This window comes from Psittacula echo, assembly GCF_963264785.1.
Source record: "Psittacula echo genome assembly, chromosome: 6".
In the NCBI taxonomy this organism is placed as follows: Eukaryota; Metazoa; Chordata; class Aves; order Psittaciformes; family Psittacidae; genus Psittacula; species Psittacula echo.
This window is the reverse complement of record NC_137743.1, coordinates 45,316,433-45,331,796: the sequence shown is the minus strand read 5'-3', so window position 1 is coordinate 45,331,796 and position 15,364 is coordinate 45,316,433. Positions and strand designations below refer to the sequence as shown.

The following is a 15,364-nucleotide window of genomic DNA, read 5'->3' as shown; positions in this document are numbered from 1 at the left end:
ATGGGTTGCCGCCGCGGTGACGCGGGCGACGGGCGGGGCCAGAGGTGGAGGGGACGCACCAAGGTGACCCCGCGGCGGAGCCCGAGACCGCCCCCGTCCTGCCCCCTCCACCCCGGCACACAGCGCAGTAGGCAAGTTTGGTGCTCCGGCTCTCCCGAGTTGGGTACGTTAGGCCGCTTGGAGTGTACGCGGGCACAAAGCGACAGAGTGATACGGCTGAGCTTGCGGGAAGGCGGGGGTACCTGCGTGCCTGCACCGTGCAGGTGCGAGGTGCTGCAAAAGAAAAAAAAATAGATGCACGGAATACGGTGCTTCCCCCCACCCCCCCATAATTTCCCTGAATGGGTAAGAAGACCGTAAGAATCACACTCATCATGCTTTTTAACTAGAGAGTTTATAAGACCAACATTGATTTTAACTTAAATAGGCTGTAGGGAGAACGCCTGACAGACTGGCACCGATCTTCGTTTTCTGATGAGCCTGCTGGTCTCATACTGTGATGGAAAGGCATCGAGGCCGAAAAATTACCAGTTGAAATACAGCAAGTTGAAAGGGAGCAAGTATTCTGAGATGCAATTCAAACTTCCAGTTTCACACTGTTCAATACAGATAATGCAGACTTTTAAATAACTTCTAGTACAACTGTATTACTACTGATCTAGACAAAAATAAAAGCTCTGGGAATACATTGTGATGGTCAGTTTTCTACCACTGTTTCAGAAGTAAGTATAAACCATGCCTTTGTCTCCCCTAGCATCAGTGTATTATCAGTATAGTGAAGCACACATTAACAACAGAATCCCCCCCCCCCCCTTTATTTAACTTAAAATAGCCATGTTTGCTTAAGCCTCTAAGATTAACTGAGCCATTTCCCATCAAGATTTTGTTTCAGAAGTCATTGCTACATTATAGATAAAACTGTAACACAGGAGTAACATTTGCCCATGTGTGACCAACTTACACGACTTAGGTCAGCTCTGTAGGACAGCAAGCATGAAGATAACAACAATCCTCCAGCAGGAATACAAGCTCCTACTGTGCACACTTCCCCTCTTCCAACCGCTCCCAATGCCAGTTTTGGCATTCATTAAAATAAAAAGGCCAAATACTGCATTGTCTTAACAATTTATATTATGATGACAAATTTCCCAATTGAAAGTCACTTATTTCATGTGCAAGGTACAGAGAAAAAACAGTCACATTTTTATTTTCAAATACCCAAGAATGTAGGGTAGGAAATCAAACTTCTTCCACTTTTAATGTACTTTATAAGTACATATTGCCTCTCTTCAGCAGCACTGGAGTGCAGCCTGAAGCAAAGGAAGTGCTAGTTAATGGAAAGTTACCTTCAAGTGCAAGTTTACTGTAACATTCTGCTGCTGCAAACACACCACAACAAGCATTTGATATTCCAACACTTAAGCAATTTCCACCCTCTGTAACACACCATTAAACTAGTTTAAATCCTATATAAAACAATGGGCATAGCATGCTAAATAAATTAGGCAGAAGCTAGCATAAAAATTAATTGCAACACAGTTCTAAGTTTTGAGATGCATGGCTTTCCCTTCCCTGTTATCTACAGGACACATGCACACATATTTTGATTCTCTAATGTTAAAACAAGAAATTTAAAGATATGTATGATTAAAAAAAATAGCCAAGACAAATAGTAGAAAAGGCATTTTATTTATATGGAAAAGGCTATATTTAGATTTGTAAAAGGTCTGTGGTAGTGTTACGTTGCCCACGTCAAAAATCGGTTGTGAACAGCAACAAAACGGTTACACATCTTCCTACATAGCAGTGCAATTAGTTCACATTGCAATAAAATCAAGTATGCAACAGAATCAAAACAAAGTGTTTCTCCATAATCAGCATATAAAGAATTACAGTGCAAAGATAATTTTAGGTTTTAAGAAATCTGCAGTCAGTCTTTAGAATATCCTAAGGGGTGGGATACTCCAATTATTTTCATTACTAGCGGTTGTATCTTGTCAATACTGTGCACAAGCTAGTAAGTCTAAAATGAAACAACTTACATGGGTAAATTAAATATTTAGTCTATACAATAAAAAAAATAACAAATTATATAAGTGAATTAACAAAATGAAATTTGAACACACAGAACAGACAACTTACTTTAAGGACACACATACAGTATTCATCACATAAAACCAGCTACTTTTTTCTGGCAAAAATAATTTGGTTGCTTTACAACTGCACTATGGAACTTGTAGTCTGAAGATGCAGATGCCCAACTCTTAAAAACCATATTAAATGTCTTCTGCAAAGCATACAAAGAGGATAAATATTCTGATCACAGTCATAAGGTTATTTTTGGAAGTTGGTTCTCCCTTGCTCCAGAAACACACTTACACGGTTGAAAAAAATTCAAGGCGCATCCTGATACGTTGAAGCAGCAAACTGTGCTCCATTTCCTTCTGATTTTGAAAAAAACCCTAGAATTTACAGTACTCTGGTATATGAAAAAGTCTTCAGAAGTTTACATTGCATATTTCTGAGTCCATTCTCTTGCATGTCTGTTGTATCTGTATGTGCAGAAAGAAGGCATTACAGTGAAGAGCTGTTAGTGATACATCGGCAACAGCCACATATTCACTTAAAACATTAAAACTTCTCACCTCAGCATTGACTCAATAATAAAGTAGTCTAAGAAACATATACTCACTGTACACGCAGTTTAAGGTTACCTATCAAAGCTGTTTGGACTCAAACTGAAAACCAGTCTCTCAAGTTTGTATAAAAATGTATATGTGTATCTGATTTGTACCTTCGGAGGAATTTGTTGTCAATTATTCCTAAATGTGTAACTATTAGCAGTCTAACAAAATATACACTTTTTAGCTGCATAGAATTCAGGATAAATTAACTGGTTTTGGAAAGGGCAGGGACAGAAGGCACAGTGGGTTTGGGGTTTTTTTTTTTGGTTGGTTTGGTTTTAATCAGGCTTTATTCTCCATTCCGCACTGCCATCTGCATTTCAGAACTTGAAAGGAAAATTTTCTGGAAAAGTTTGTAAGCCCAGGATAAGCAGGTAGCTGCTACATCAAGCAGAAAGCAGCAAAAATGGAAAAATCTCACATGTAGTATTTCATCCATGGAATCCTTTGGAAATCATTCAGCCTAAACCGTGGAATGAAAGGCCCAAGCTTCCTGCCATTCACAACTGCCATAAACTCTGAAGAAACCAATGCATCGCTTAGCTTAGTTATCCACAGATGCCAGTATTCAAAGCTGAACTGCTCAAAGAAATCACTCCAGAGAGGTAGTGCTTTGGAAAGAAACCCCACTATGCTAAAGCATTGGTGTAGTGATCTCTAAAGACTGTTATCCAATATTGTGAAGTTTCAGCCCTGTGTGTAGCTGTAAGACAAGCATTTCAAAACCCTCCTTAGAGGTGACGATAAGTCAGCAAGCCTTAAAATTGAAGTTTGGGAAACCCAGGTGGTTCCGCACTCTAAGCCAAAGACCCCAGAAGAGATGTTCCAGACAGTATAGTACTTTTAGAGCTAAAACTTCTCAAATCAAAATCAGGTTTGGTTCAGAAGCATATAATACTTCATTTATATGCTGTCCATGTTACCTTCCCAAGATTAGAAACTTCCTCCAAGATCTAAGGTTCTTTTTCAATGTAAGATGCTGCAAATTGCAACGTGACAATAGTTCTTAGCACTCAGAAGAGCTGAGTACTGGTCTACACTGAATTTGTAAATAAATAAATCTGTAAATTTGTAAAATAGCTTAAAAACATGTTTGTTGTTCATATCTAATGTCTTACTAAGGACACAGGTTTTACAACCAGAGGGTCACACTAGCAACAGGTAACTCATATTTAGGAAATTATTTTTCATTAAATGAACATAAAGATTAAAGAAATGTGAAGGTCTTATGCAACTAAGTGCAAAAAATTAGTAATTACCCAACAGTTGTGTATGCCCACAGTTCTCTGCTTGCCATTCCACTGAGCAGTATTTTCAAGATTTAAAAATCTAATCCTATAGAAATCTACGAAAAAAGTATCTTTAAAAGCTAAAATAGAAGGTGCATAGCAGATAACCATTTGCAAGTACCACACACACAGTTACATATATGTTATACTCACTTTTCCTTGTCTGACTTGTAGATCTGTGCAATATCTGGTACTAAAGGATCATCTGGATTAGGATCACAAAGTAAGGAGCATATGGACAATAAAACTAAATAAAAGAGACACTAGATTAAACAAGTTAGTTTGCTTCATTTCAATAATCCTTTAATATATCCCAGTACACAGAAGGAGATTGGTAAAAGGGAGATTGGAAAGAGAATGCATATAAGTAGTAAGCTTTCACATAGCAGTTCTGCTCCGCATAATTTTTCTAGGTCCTAAGTAAACACCACTTGATACTAGCCTAGACAACATGCAATCCAGGACCTGCACCTTTTGTAATGATCTCATGTTTTAAACCATGAACATTAAACAAACTGCAGCCTACACAGTTACATAGAAACAGTGTATGTAGTTAATTAAAATAAGCCCTTCCATCTACAGTTATTTAGAATAATAAATACTGTTTACATCACACTGCAATGCAATACTATTTGTGCATAGCCTTCTCCACTTCTGTGCTGACAGTTGTTTTCTCCTTTATATGAACATCTCACCAAATTTGATGTGTGGTTTCCATTTTGGGAAGATACTTCATCAGCATTATATGCAGGAATTCACTTATAATTCCATATTTATTTCCTGGTACTGAATGGAATTTGATTTTTTTCCTAATATTTTCAGTCCGTATTTTCCAGGAAATTCCTTTTTTTATACTCATAACTAATATGAATACAAGAGTCTAAAGTTAAACTAATTTAAATGTCTTGTGAAAGGGAATTTGATGCTACCATAAGAAACTGCTGTAGAACTGGAGTTTTTTTCCTTGCTTTTTCTTGTTACCAGAGAGTCTGGACTAAAACTTACTTTCAGCTGTAGCAAGCCCAGTCACTTCATACTGACATACTTTATTTTATTAAGTGCCAAAGACACCCGTAATATAGAAAATTGGGTTAGAATACTTGGTCACACCAATCAGAGGTGCTAGCGATGTGTTGTAATGCTTTGATTCAGCAAAACAGAAACAATAAAGGAGAAACTTCCATAAGCCACTGCCCTATTTCCCATTTATGAAATACATAACGTGCTTGCACATTAAAAGCACATCAAATCAGAACACAAGACCAAACTGCTCCAGAAATACAGGAACTTGAGGAACACTGTACAAGACACAAAAAAGTGCTGAAGATCTAAAAACTGCAAGAGTTTTCAACTGTAAATGCCAACTGCTAAACATGATACAAGGGTCAACTTTCATTTGCTAAATACCTTCTTAATAGCTAGATACAAGACAATTTTTGCTCCGCAATAAACCAACCAATTTCTGTGGAAAGTTGTTACCAACTGCACGCAAGAGTAATTCATATCTTCAACGATTACTTCAGGAAACAGTATTAAACTTGGATTTTATTTAGCTTGAAATCACTGCACTGCAGCATCATTGTGTGTGAACAGAAGTTGCTTCTCAAAGGAGGTATAGCAATTGCACTTGCACAGAGCAATTTTTGTTGGACAAAGACAATTTTATCCTTGCTTGTACACCAAATGCAATGACACTGTTCTAAAACAAGACACATGATTAGAGAGCTCTCAAGCACTTAGGCAAGATGTCATACTGTTTAACCTTTTGAGTCACATGACAACATTCTGTAATATGACTAAGAGTGAGCCTAAGCATTTTGAGGATGGGCGAGAAAAAACAATGACAGCACTCAGATTTCAGGCAGCTTTTGAAGTGACATAAAATGCCTACAACAAAATAACTGCTTCGCTGAAAATTCAATGTTCCAAAAATCTACAGTGTTCAATTTGAGAAAGTTTAATTACAGGATAGAATATTTTAATACATCTTTTACTGATGACTTTGAAAGCAGCTACATTTTAAAATATCCATCTTACAGAGGAATGCAAAACAGAACAATTTATCTAATTTTAAAATAAAGTGTAATTAAGACCTTAGCCCACACAAGGATGCTTAGGCAACCCAAATAAGCAATCAATTAAGCCCACACATATCAGTATCAGGGTTTTCCACTTACATCCAAATTCATTTGATTCTCAAGCTCTGCTCACCTGTTTCTCCTCAGTTCTGCATGCACAGTCAGCTATAACAGAAGTTGCATTTCAAGCTAACTGAACATTTATCACCTTACCCAATTTGTTTTAGAACATTTATTTGCCACGCACCTAGTATTTTATGTAGTGTGACACTCCAAATAAACCATGCAAGATCTTGGATCGTAACAAGAATTCCAATGGAATTTGCCACTTTGGTTATGTGCAGGATAAATGAGTTCCCACTGCCACTCTTAGACAGTACAGTAATATGCAAATAAGTACCACAGCCGTTTATATAACTTCATAAACACGTTAGCAAATCTATGAGCTTACCTTTAGACACAGTCAGAGCTGGTGACCATTGTGATCTCAGGATATCAAGACAAATACTCCCATTACTGTTTATGTTTGGGTGGTATATTTTTGTTGTAAAAGCAATCTGAAGTAAAAAAATAAAAATAAAAATAATAACAAAACCAAGAAACAAGTAACATCAAATTACGATCATTACATTTAGAATCCTTAACACTGTCCCTTCAGTTCCAGGCACACTAGATCTGCCAAGACACTTTACTGTTCAGTCTTATCCCTTCATCTGCTATGAGCATATATCCTGCTGCTGGCCTTTCTGGTTTTAACTTCCAAAATTAAGCCCCAAAGAACTACAAGATAGAAACAAAGCTTTGACAAAAAAAAACCAAAACCAAACCAAACAAACCAAAAAACAAACACCCTCCCCACCCCAAACTACAAAAAACCAAAAACCCACACCAAAATCAAATCCACAAAAGACAAAACACAAAACCACATAAGTTTTGAGTGTAAGGACATACCTTTGGTGGTTTGAAAGGGTAGTCTGTTGGAAAGTGTACTGTGAGAAAAAATACTCCCCCTTGATATGCACTATCAGGCTGGAAAAAAAAAACAGAACAAACAAAACACATTAATATATTTCAGGTATTTTGGAATTTCTCTTCTGAACACAGACAAGCTCCCAAAGCTGTATCTCTGAAAAATTGATTCTTCCCCCAGTACACAGCCTACTATGGGCCACAGCCCACTATAGGCTGCGTATTGGGAAGGTACAGAGGGAATTGAACCCTCCCATTGGCCTGCACAGGTACAGTAGCATCAACCACGGCTACTACTGCAGTAGTACAACATGGCTACAGAGTGTTGCCCTTCTTGGGAAGAGAAGGGGAAGGAGCAGTGTCGGACTGGTGTAGCTTCAAAATGACTGATCCATCAGCTCCACTGCACCAAAGGGAATACAAAACCCAGAGCAGGTCTTCCAGATCCTGTCTCCATGCAACATCACAGCTGCTCTGATCCTCCTCCTCCTCCATCCTTAAGCTACAAATATACTTACCTTAAGAAGTGGTATCTCTTTGCAGATGCAAAGAGTAGGATTTTCCAACATAATTCAGTTGATCATGATGACATCAGGGAGTTTTAAAACACACAACATCTTTGTGACCTGTACAAATCTGTGAACATGCATTTTGTTAGAGAACATGTGCACAGGTTTAGGTCCAGGTTGCACACAGTTAATAGAAAGAAATAACTTTGTTGCAGTCATCTGTTGAGGAAATCTTCCATTTTTATTAACTAGAAAGTGAGGGGAAAAGTCTCAGTGCTAAATTACAGAGAGCAGTGCTGCTGTTTCAAATAAACGGAAGAAAACCTCTCTCATCACTTGATAAGTTTAAAACAGCAACATAGGAACGCTACCTCAGCAAAGCTGCAAAAGATCAAGTTTTAGAGGTTTCTAATGTAAGCAAATGCAGACTTTTTAAAATAAAATGTTTACCTTGGAAATAAGGGAAAATTACTGCTTTAGAGATGAATACAAGGTAAGATCACAAATGTTCCACTAAGACATGTTGTCTTACACACTCAAAATGCAGACAGTGTTGCAATGTAAGGCAGGTTATATATAACATTACTAAGTCAACATGAGCTATCATCAGAAGAGATTGCTGCTTTACTGCCAATTAGGTTTGAAAGGACTCCTTGCATGCATTCTAAATGGATTTATGAAAGTTTAAATAAACTGAAGATGAGACAAGTTCAGTGTCAGAGGGAAGGCAAAGTGAAGTCACATTGTGTTTTATGAGTAGTACATATAAAACAAATTGATGATGCCCATAGGCAGGAGAAGAGGTTACCCTACTTCTGCACATAGGAAGCGAATTTTGAGGGTAAGCTTTAGACCTGTGCTTTCCTCAGGTCATCAGGGAACATACAGGATGTGCATCCCTATTCCTTTTTGTTATCAAGACAAAGGATTAATATCCTGTAGATGTTCTTTACTTCTATCTCAGCAGATATGGCTGAGAAAAGGATAAGAATGAGCATCCCTTGCCAACCCAACTAAAGAAATTTGAAGAACATGAAGCAAAGAGTATTTTCCACTACAGAATATGAAGAGTGAATTGCAAGCTAGAAGAAAAAGTTGAATTTAAGTTGGGATTTATAAGCTAGTATTTCCTTATTCCGGTTAAGAGTCATTCAGGACAGAGACATTACTGGTTGCAATTAGCACATAAGCTTTTTCTACCTTCTACCTTCTTTGCTTTTTTGCCATTCATCTTTTAGCAGCACAGAACAGAAGGGCAAGGGTCAAACGATTTTGTATGTGAAAGAACACAGTTGTTAAAGAAAAATGCCAAAAGCATTAGTATCCTACAGAAAAATGTGCCACAATCACTTCAGTTACTGCTGAGTTATTGACAAGTTGGACAACAGACTCCAGCATATGACCAACAAATTCGTAACTGATCTTCCACTGCTTCAGAGCAGTCGTGCTGAAAAAGCAGTCTCCAAGCAGACCATTCCACTTTTGCCCACCATGTGATGCTGCATCTTTCATGGATTAAACATTGTTTCAAAACTTCGACTCACACAGTGATTCAGCTCACCGTCTAAACCAAATAAGTCTAAAGGAAACATTAGGAATATATACCCCTTACCACGATATTAATAAACACTCCTTTCATCAAGTTATGTTTTTTATTCTTCTTGCTAAAACTCTTCTCAGTTTTCCTTTAAAACTTTGTTCTTAAGTTTTGTCCTTTCTTATGTTCATTTCCCTGACAAGAATAATAAATGGAGTATTTAAGAGATCTCTCTCAACCCAATAAAAGCAGGCCTTTCTTGCACAGAAACCAAAGCACCTGCAGCTGCTGATCTACAGTTTGCAAAAGCCATCTTTTCGCCATAGCCACATCACAGCAATCAAATAAGCTCTACCTAAAAGCCTCCAAATCACCTTGTGCAACTCCACTCCTGGTTACAGTTACCAGCTTTAACATTGGATTATACCCACTCTTCCTCCTTCCAGATGAACCTTCCAGAACTGAAATGATTGTCTTTGAAAAGCAAGCTTTTCACGCTGGAGCACACATCAACAATTCAAACATTGCAGATGACTGATTAAGCACCCCTGACTTCGTGAAAAGGACAGATTTTCTAACAGTTACAGAAGTAAATTGGTACCAGACTAATAAGAACAACAATGCCACCCTTGATCTTATACACAATACAGCTGAATTTGACTGCCACGTTTACAGAAACCCAAATGAATTCTTCCATTACAAAAAGGGTAAAAAGGTCTACTTTCTAAGCGGCACGAATTACATACTTACAGGTCCCATAATTGTTGCTTGCCAGTGAAACACTGAAAGTCAAAAAGATACAACAGTTAGAGATTTTTCTGAGCTTCTTCTGTCACCAAAAAAAGGTCAACTGTGACAAGGTCCTATTAACAGCTTACAGTCATCTCCAACAGGTCCGGCAGAACAGTGGGCCGGTGGATCTCGCTGCAGATCACTTAGTTCCTGTAAGAAACACACCAATAATTGGAAGACATGTACATGAAAATATGTACCACTCAACACCACCATGTCCAAAGTAAGAACACAAACAGATCATATTAAATAGGTCTGTGGTATTTTTAAAGAAACCAACACCTGAAATGCCCATTGATACCAAAAGGGGTTTTTGCCAGACAGATCTGCTGCTAAAGACAACATTGTGCTATAAATTAGTGTCTGAAAGTACCTTCAGAGTTATAGCCAAGTTCCTAATATGCTGGTTATACTGAAGTAGACATGGACGGGAGGGTGGAAGGAATGAGGACAACAAAGGGTTTCTTGATTTGTCTGTAAACTCACTGCTAATGTATAAATTTATGTGCTAATCTGACTATTCCTTTTGCTTTTAATTTTACAAAAGCTTCTTGCATTGGCCTAGTCTATGCACACTACCTGAGTTAAGCTAGATCATAAAATGCTTGCAGTCTGCCTAGAGATGATATATGCACACAACATAAAGGTTCCTAAGTAAACTAGAAAATAAAGGAAAATATCAGTTCTACATGTTATTTAATTCCCTGCAGGCCTTCCCTGTTTCTCCCCTCAAAAAAGACAAACCACACAAAACGCCCAAAAAAATCCCCCCAAACCAACTACTAAAAAGCTGCCAGGAAAGTTGAAATTTAAGCATTCAGAGAAGCTTTTGCAGATCAACTGACTTATTTCCCTTACAGGAGTTCACACAGTCCCAAATAATTTAAAATTATTATTTAATTACAGAAGACTAGCTCACCTTTTCACTTGATTTTTCATCACTATATGAAATGCAAACCAAACCATTAATGTTGGTTTGTTTTTCTTTTCTAATTCAATATACTACTTTTGATGTCTGAAATTTTACCATACTAACAGCAAACAACTTTTTCCCAATTCTGAGCCGATAGGAACTACACTGCAATAAGTTTAATGATTACATGCAAATATTTCCATAGAAATAAGCTAAAAGATGTGCGCTAAACCACTGTTCCTAAGTCACTCAAGTAATTACTCAAAACATACACATTCAAGTCAACAACAGACATAAGCAGGACTGCAAATATTTCCTTGAAGTTAGCTTAAGGAGTAACAGTGGAAACATTTCTATTAAAAAAATAAAAAATCATTAGTCATGTCAACTACTTCTAAAATTCCAAGGTTTAGATTCAATCTAAGTTTAGCTGAAGTGTGGAATTCATGTATATAGCACAATCAGATCTTGCATACAATTTGAAGGGTTAAAACTCTGCACTTCTCAGCTGCTGTGATATATTTATCCATTTAAGACATCCAGTAAACATTTCAACTCACACACTACTCTGAGGGACCCAGTTTACCATGGACCTGGCACCTAAACTCTTACTTCTTACACTGCTTACAGGTTCACTTTTGGCCCTGAAAACAAAGAAAGGCACTTCAACATATCTTCAGCCAAAATAGAGTAGAAATGTTACCACTTGCTCTGAAGTCACTCCTCACAATCCTTGTGATTTAAAACAAAAGAGACAATTCTTTCATAAACTGAAATAGCTCCAGTTGCCAACTAGCATTACTTGTCTGTCCTTAACTTTACTCTGTTGGTGAAATTGTACGCTGGTCCAGAAACAACACTGCAGGCTAGACTTTGACTAATAAAGGCAACAGCAAAACCCTTTAAAAGTGCAGTTCCATTTTTAATCGGAGGATTCAAATTTCACTAAGGGAGTGATACAGAGAACCAGTAATCTATGCAAAACCAAATCATTGCCAGTACACTAAGGCAGTCAACAAGTCTCAAGTTTCCAAGAGTCATGAGCATTGTAGCAAGCATCACCAGCAGCAGAGCTGTTACAGCCACTCTCTAATTTGCAACTCACAATCTAACCCAACAAGATAAGAGTAAATCTTGTACACACACTAAAAACAAAACAAACAAACAAAAGCCAACTACACAAGACTGTTGGCCAAATCAAAGCCTAAAAATCACATATTTTATAGTATTCACTGACTACTAAATTAAAGGCAATGATGGGAAAAAAATATTCATCTTAAGCTCTTCAGAAAGTCTCTAAAATATATACAAACATTCCTTAAAGCATGTGTGAACTGCTAGGCAAGCACTTAATTTTGGAGTCACAAGTCTATAAGAGTCAATATCTTCACATGCCCCAAAACCACACAAATTGGTTTTCTTTCATATGTACTTCAGAATTGGCAGGAACTGGGTAAGTCTCCTCAGGTATACATTTTCAACTTGTGCAGGCTAAAAGCACTGAAATTTGTCCGTGACGAAAAACCCCCTGGTTTTTAATCATACCTGGATGAGACCCAGAACTATCAACTCCTGTTATCAGTATTTCCCTAACAATGATGAAGAATGAAGAGACTCTTTCAAACCAATTACCCTAGACCAATAGTAACAAATACATTCCAAGAGCTTCTGCAGCTAAGAAACAAAGCCTGACCAAACTTCAAAATAGTAATAAAGCTAATTCAAGCCATGTTTCCCAATAATAAGAAATATTGCACTGAAGCTAAATGTGGTTTAAAAATACTACCGGTAACATGATCAAACTTTGTAAATTGAAACTGACAGTGTTAACAGTTTCAGCCTTTACATACAGAAGCTCAGATCAAGCTGTGGAAAAACAAGGAATGAAATCAGATTTATGTTATGATTTATGCTCTGAAGCTTCATCTTCAAAACAAAATTATCTGGAGAGCTGCAAGATTTGGGTTTCAAGCTCTCCTACATCTTTTTGAAATGGTGCAAGGAGACAATGTCTGAGTTCACCTGATTTTTCAGTGTCCAGAATGGAACACTGCAGAACAGTTGTTATAATTCTCTAGAGTAAGTAGATGTAGAAAAACTGCTTCATGACTTTACATATTCACAAAATAACTGTAAGTTGAATACAGAATTATCTATACAAAGCAGCTAAAATGCTCTTCACAAGAAGCCCAAAACTTTGCTTTGTCAAGTTAGAAGGGCTGAAGACTTATTCAAAGCACAATGTGCTGAAACCTCATGGAGACTTCCCAGTAAGTGCATTGCTTCCAGCTGCCTTTGTCTGTGTTTTACGGATTATCACGATGTAGCTGCACGATGCAGGTTTGGTTACTTCAAGGGCTTGTCTGTATCAATATTTTTAGTCACTGGTATACAAAATGCTGTTACAAGACTTTTGATGTACACAGGCTAACAAACAGGATCTATAACTCAAAGCAGTGCAGATTCAGTTTCAAAAGAGAAAGTCAATGCTAGAAATTACAGTGTACACCAGCACCACATTTTTACAAGAGTACATAAACCCAAAATTTTGTCTGCAAAAGATGCAAACAGAAGTATCAGTTACTTCAAACACTGGTAAATGTCACAGCATAAAAGTATCTATCATGAGCTCGGACACATGCCACACTATCCCACTACAGCCAGGATAAACTTGTACAGGGAAAACAGCTAAGCTGAGGACAGTGATAGAAATAAATCTTCTAATCCTCTCAAACACAGAAAATATTACAGAGTAGAATACTGTTAATTTTATGCCTATGTTAATTCTAAATAGTCTTAATTCTATGTCTCTAACTAGTTGCAATGAACGGGAGCTATAGCAAGCTAACTTCTATTTGTAACTACAGAACAGCAGCAGAGCACAATGTAAGCCAAACCTGTGACTAAGTGTAGCTAAGAGAGGAATATTAGCATAATGCTGCAAATGCTAAGCAATGATTACCGGAGATGATCACAGCAAAGCCTTCAAATTATCACCTTTCATTGCACCACATGCACTGTAGAATAGCTCTGTGGGCAGCATGAGGCAAAAAATTAAAAAAATCAAGTTTGACATGTAAAACGCATGCTATGGTAAGCTAAAAATGCTGGAAATATTACTGAATGTGCAGACTAGTACCCATTGTCAATGTATAATTTGAAATACAAGATGCATTTCATGGTGAAGACTGGAAGGCCTTATATTTAACACTTATATGCTTCATTAGCAGTCAGGCTTTTCTCCAAAAAACCTACTGGAACAAGATTGTAAAGCATACTTGGATAACAAGGAGATAAAATATTCTCAGGATAGCACTCAATGACTATGAGGATGAGTTAAAAAAACAAAACAATCAGCTCTAAAATGTCTCCTTCCACTCCCCCCAACTCCCCCATTAAAAAAGTCAGAAAAAACTGCAGACTATCAGAAGACCAAAACGAACTGCAGGCAGCATCACTAAAAGCTTTTTTAATTCTCTAAGAAACACAAACCCACAACCAGAACCCTTTACCACACCATTATTTAAATATAGGTTTTTATATTTGCCAGCTATGTTCTCCATTTGTGGCACTGTAGACCACAAACTCATTTCCTACCAATTCCAAACATACACTGCTGCTATTATATTAATGCTGTTTGGAACTAGCTGCCAAAAAAAGCCCAGTGATTAGACTTCAGCTAGTTAAAGCATTCTCTGTTCTTCATAAATTCGGTAAATGCAAACAAAATATCTGTCATAACATTTCTTGATGTAAAGGTAAGTCTTACTAATAAAGTATATATCCTATTTTATACATTGTTCTTAAGCAAAAGAAAAAAAGATATTGCTGATATCATAGCTGGTACTTTGAAAGCAAATTAAAACACTTATATTACAGATTCCAAAAAAGTTTCCTCAGTATGCTTGTTAGCATCTAAAGACAGCATGTGACTCAGTTAAAAGTCAAAACCTAAACCATAAATATTGATAGAATTTTATTTATTAGAGTCAATTTACAGTAACAGCAGTTATTTTCAACATCAATATTATAGTCAGTATGTGCTGTTAGTCTACATATATATGAAACACATACTGAAACAGACATATAGTCCCCTGACATATCTAAATGTTTGAATGCTTCTATTCTTACTGAGTTGTACGAGAAAAACAATCAGGCACTATGCACAAATGAGATAAAACCCAACAGCTATTTTTAAACCAGTCTTCTAACTGGTTTCAAAATCTCTTTTAAGTAAAAATTTTCTTTATGCTTAGAATAAAAGTAAATACTGGTTTTACATGTATCTCAAAACAGCCTGAGCCGTTAAACAGCAGAGTATCAACCTCCATTAACACTAGAGGAGCACACAGAAGTATAGGTTTTATGATGAAAAAAATCTTCTTGACTGTAATACTGAACTGACAAGACAACAAACTCACAACTAGATACACTAACCAAGAATTCACTACAGGAATCTCAGAAAAATGGTCCTGCATAGGATGAATGGGCAGAATTGACCCACACACTAACAGGCATAACCTGGCAGTTTATTTTCTACCCTCACAAAAGCCATGGTGTCTCGATTTCCAGAAGTGGCAACAATAAAGCTTT

General features: G+C 37.1%; 1 protein-coding gene across 4 annotated transcripts in view; it reads right to left on the bottom strand.

Annotated features, from left to right (window-relative positions):
• Positions 1-1,054: 1,054 nt before the first annotated feature.
• UBE2D1 (ubiquitin conjugating enzyme E2 D1) overlaps positions 1,055-15,364 on the bottom strand; it is a 19,056-nt gene continuing 4,746 nt past the window's right edge. For 2 of the 4 annotated variants that reach the window (XM_080620390.1, XM_080620389.1), the window contains exons 2-8: positions 9,945-10,008; positions 9,817-9,848; positions 7,539-7,656; positions 7,003-7,080; positions 6,503-6,608; positions 4,127-4,220; positions 1,055-2,552 (exon numbers count right to left, since the gene is read on the bottom strand). In XM_080620390.1, coding sequence (XP_080476516.1) covers positions 2,507-2,552; positions 4,127-4,220; positions 6,503-6,608; positions 7,003-7,080; positions 7,539-7,589 — 375 coding nt within the window. In that variant the 5' untranslated portion in view covers positions 7,590-7,656; positions 9,817-9,848; positions 9,945-10,008 and the 3' untranslated portion in view covers positions 1,055-2,506. The remainder of the gene's footprint in view (positions 2,553-4,126; positions 4,221-6,502; positions 6,609-7,002; positions 7,081-7,538; positions 7,657-9,816; positions 9,849-9,944; positions 10,009-15,364) is intronic. The other 2 variants (XM_080620388.1, XM_080620387.1) reach the window with 1 other exon arrangement.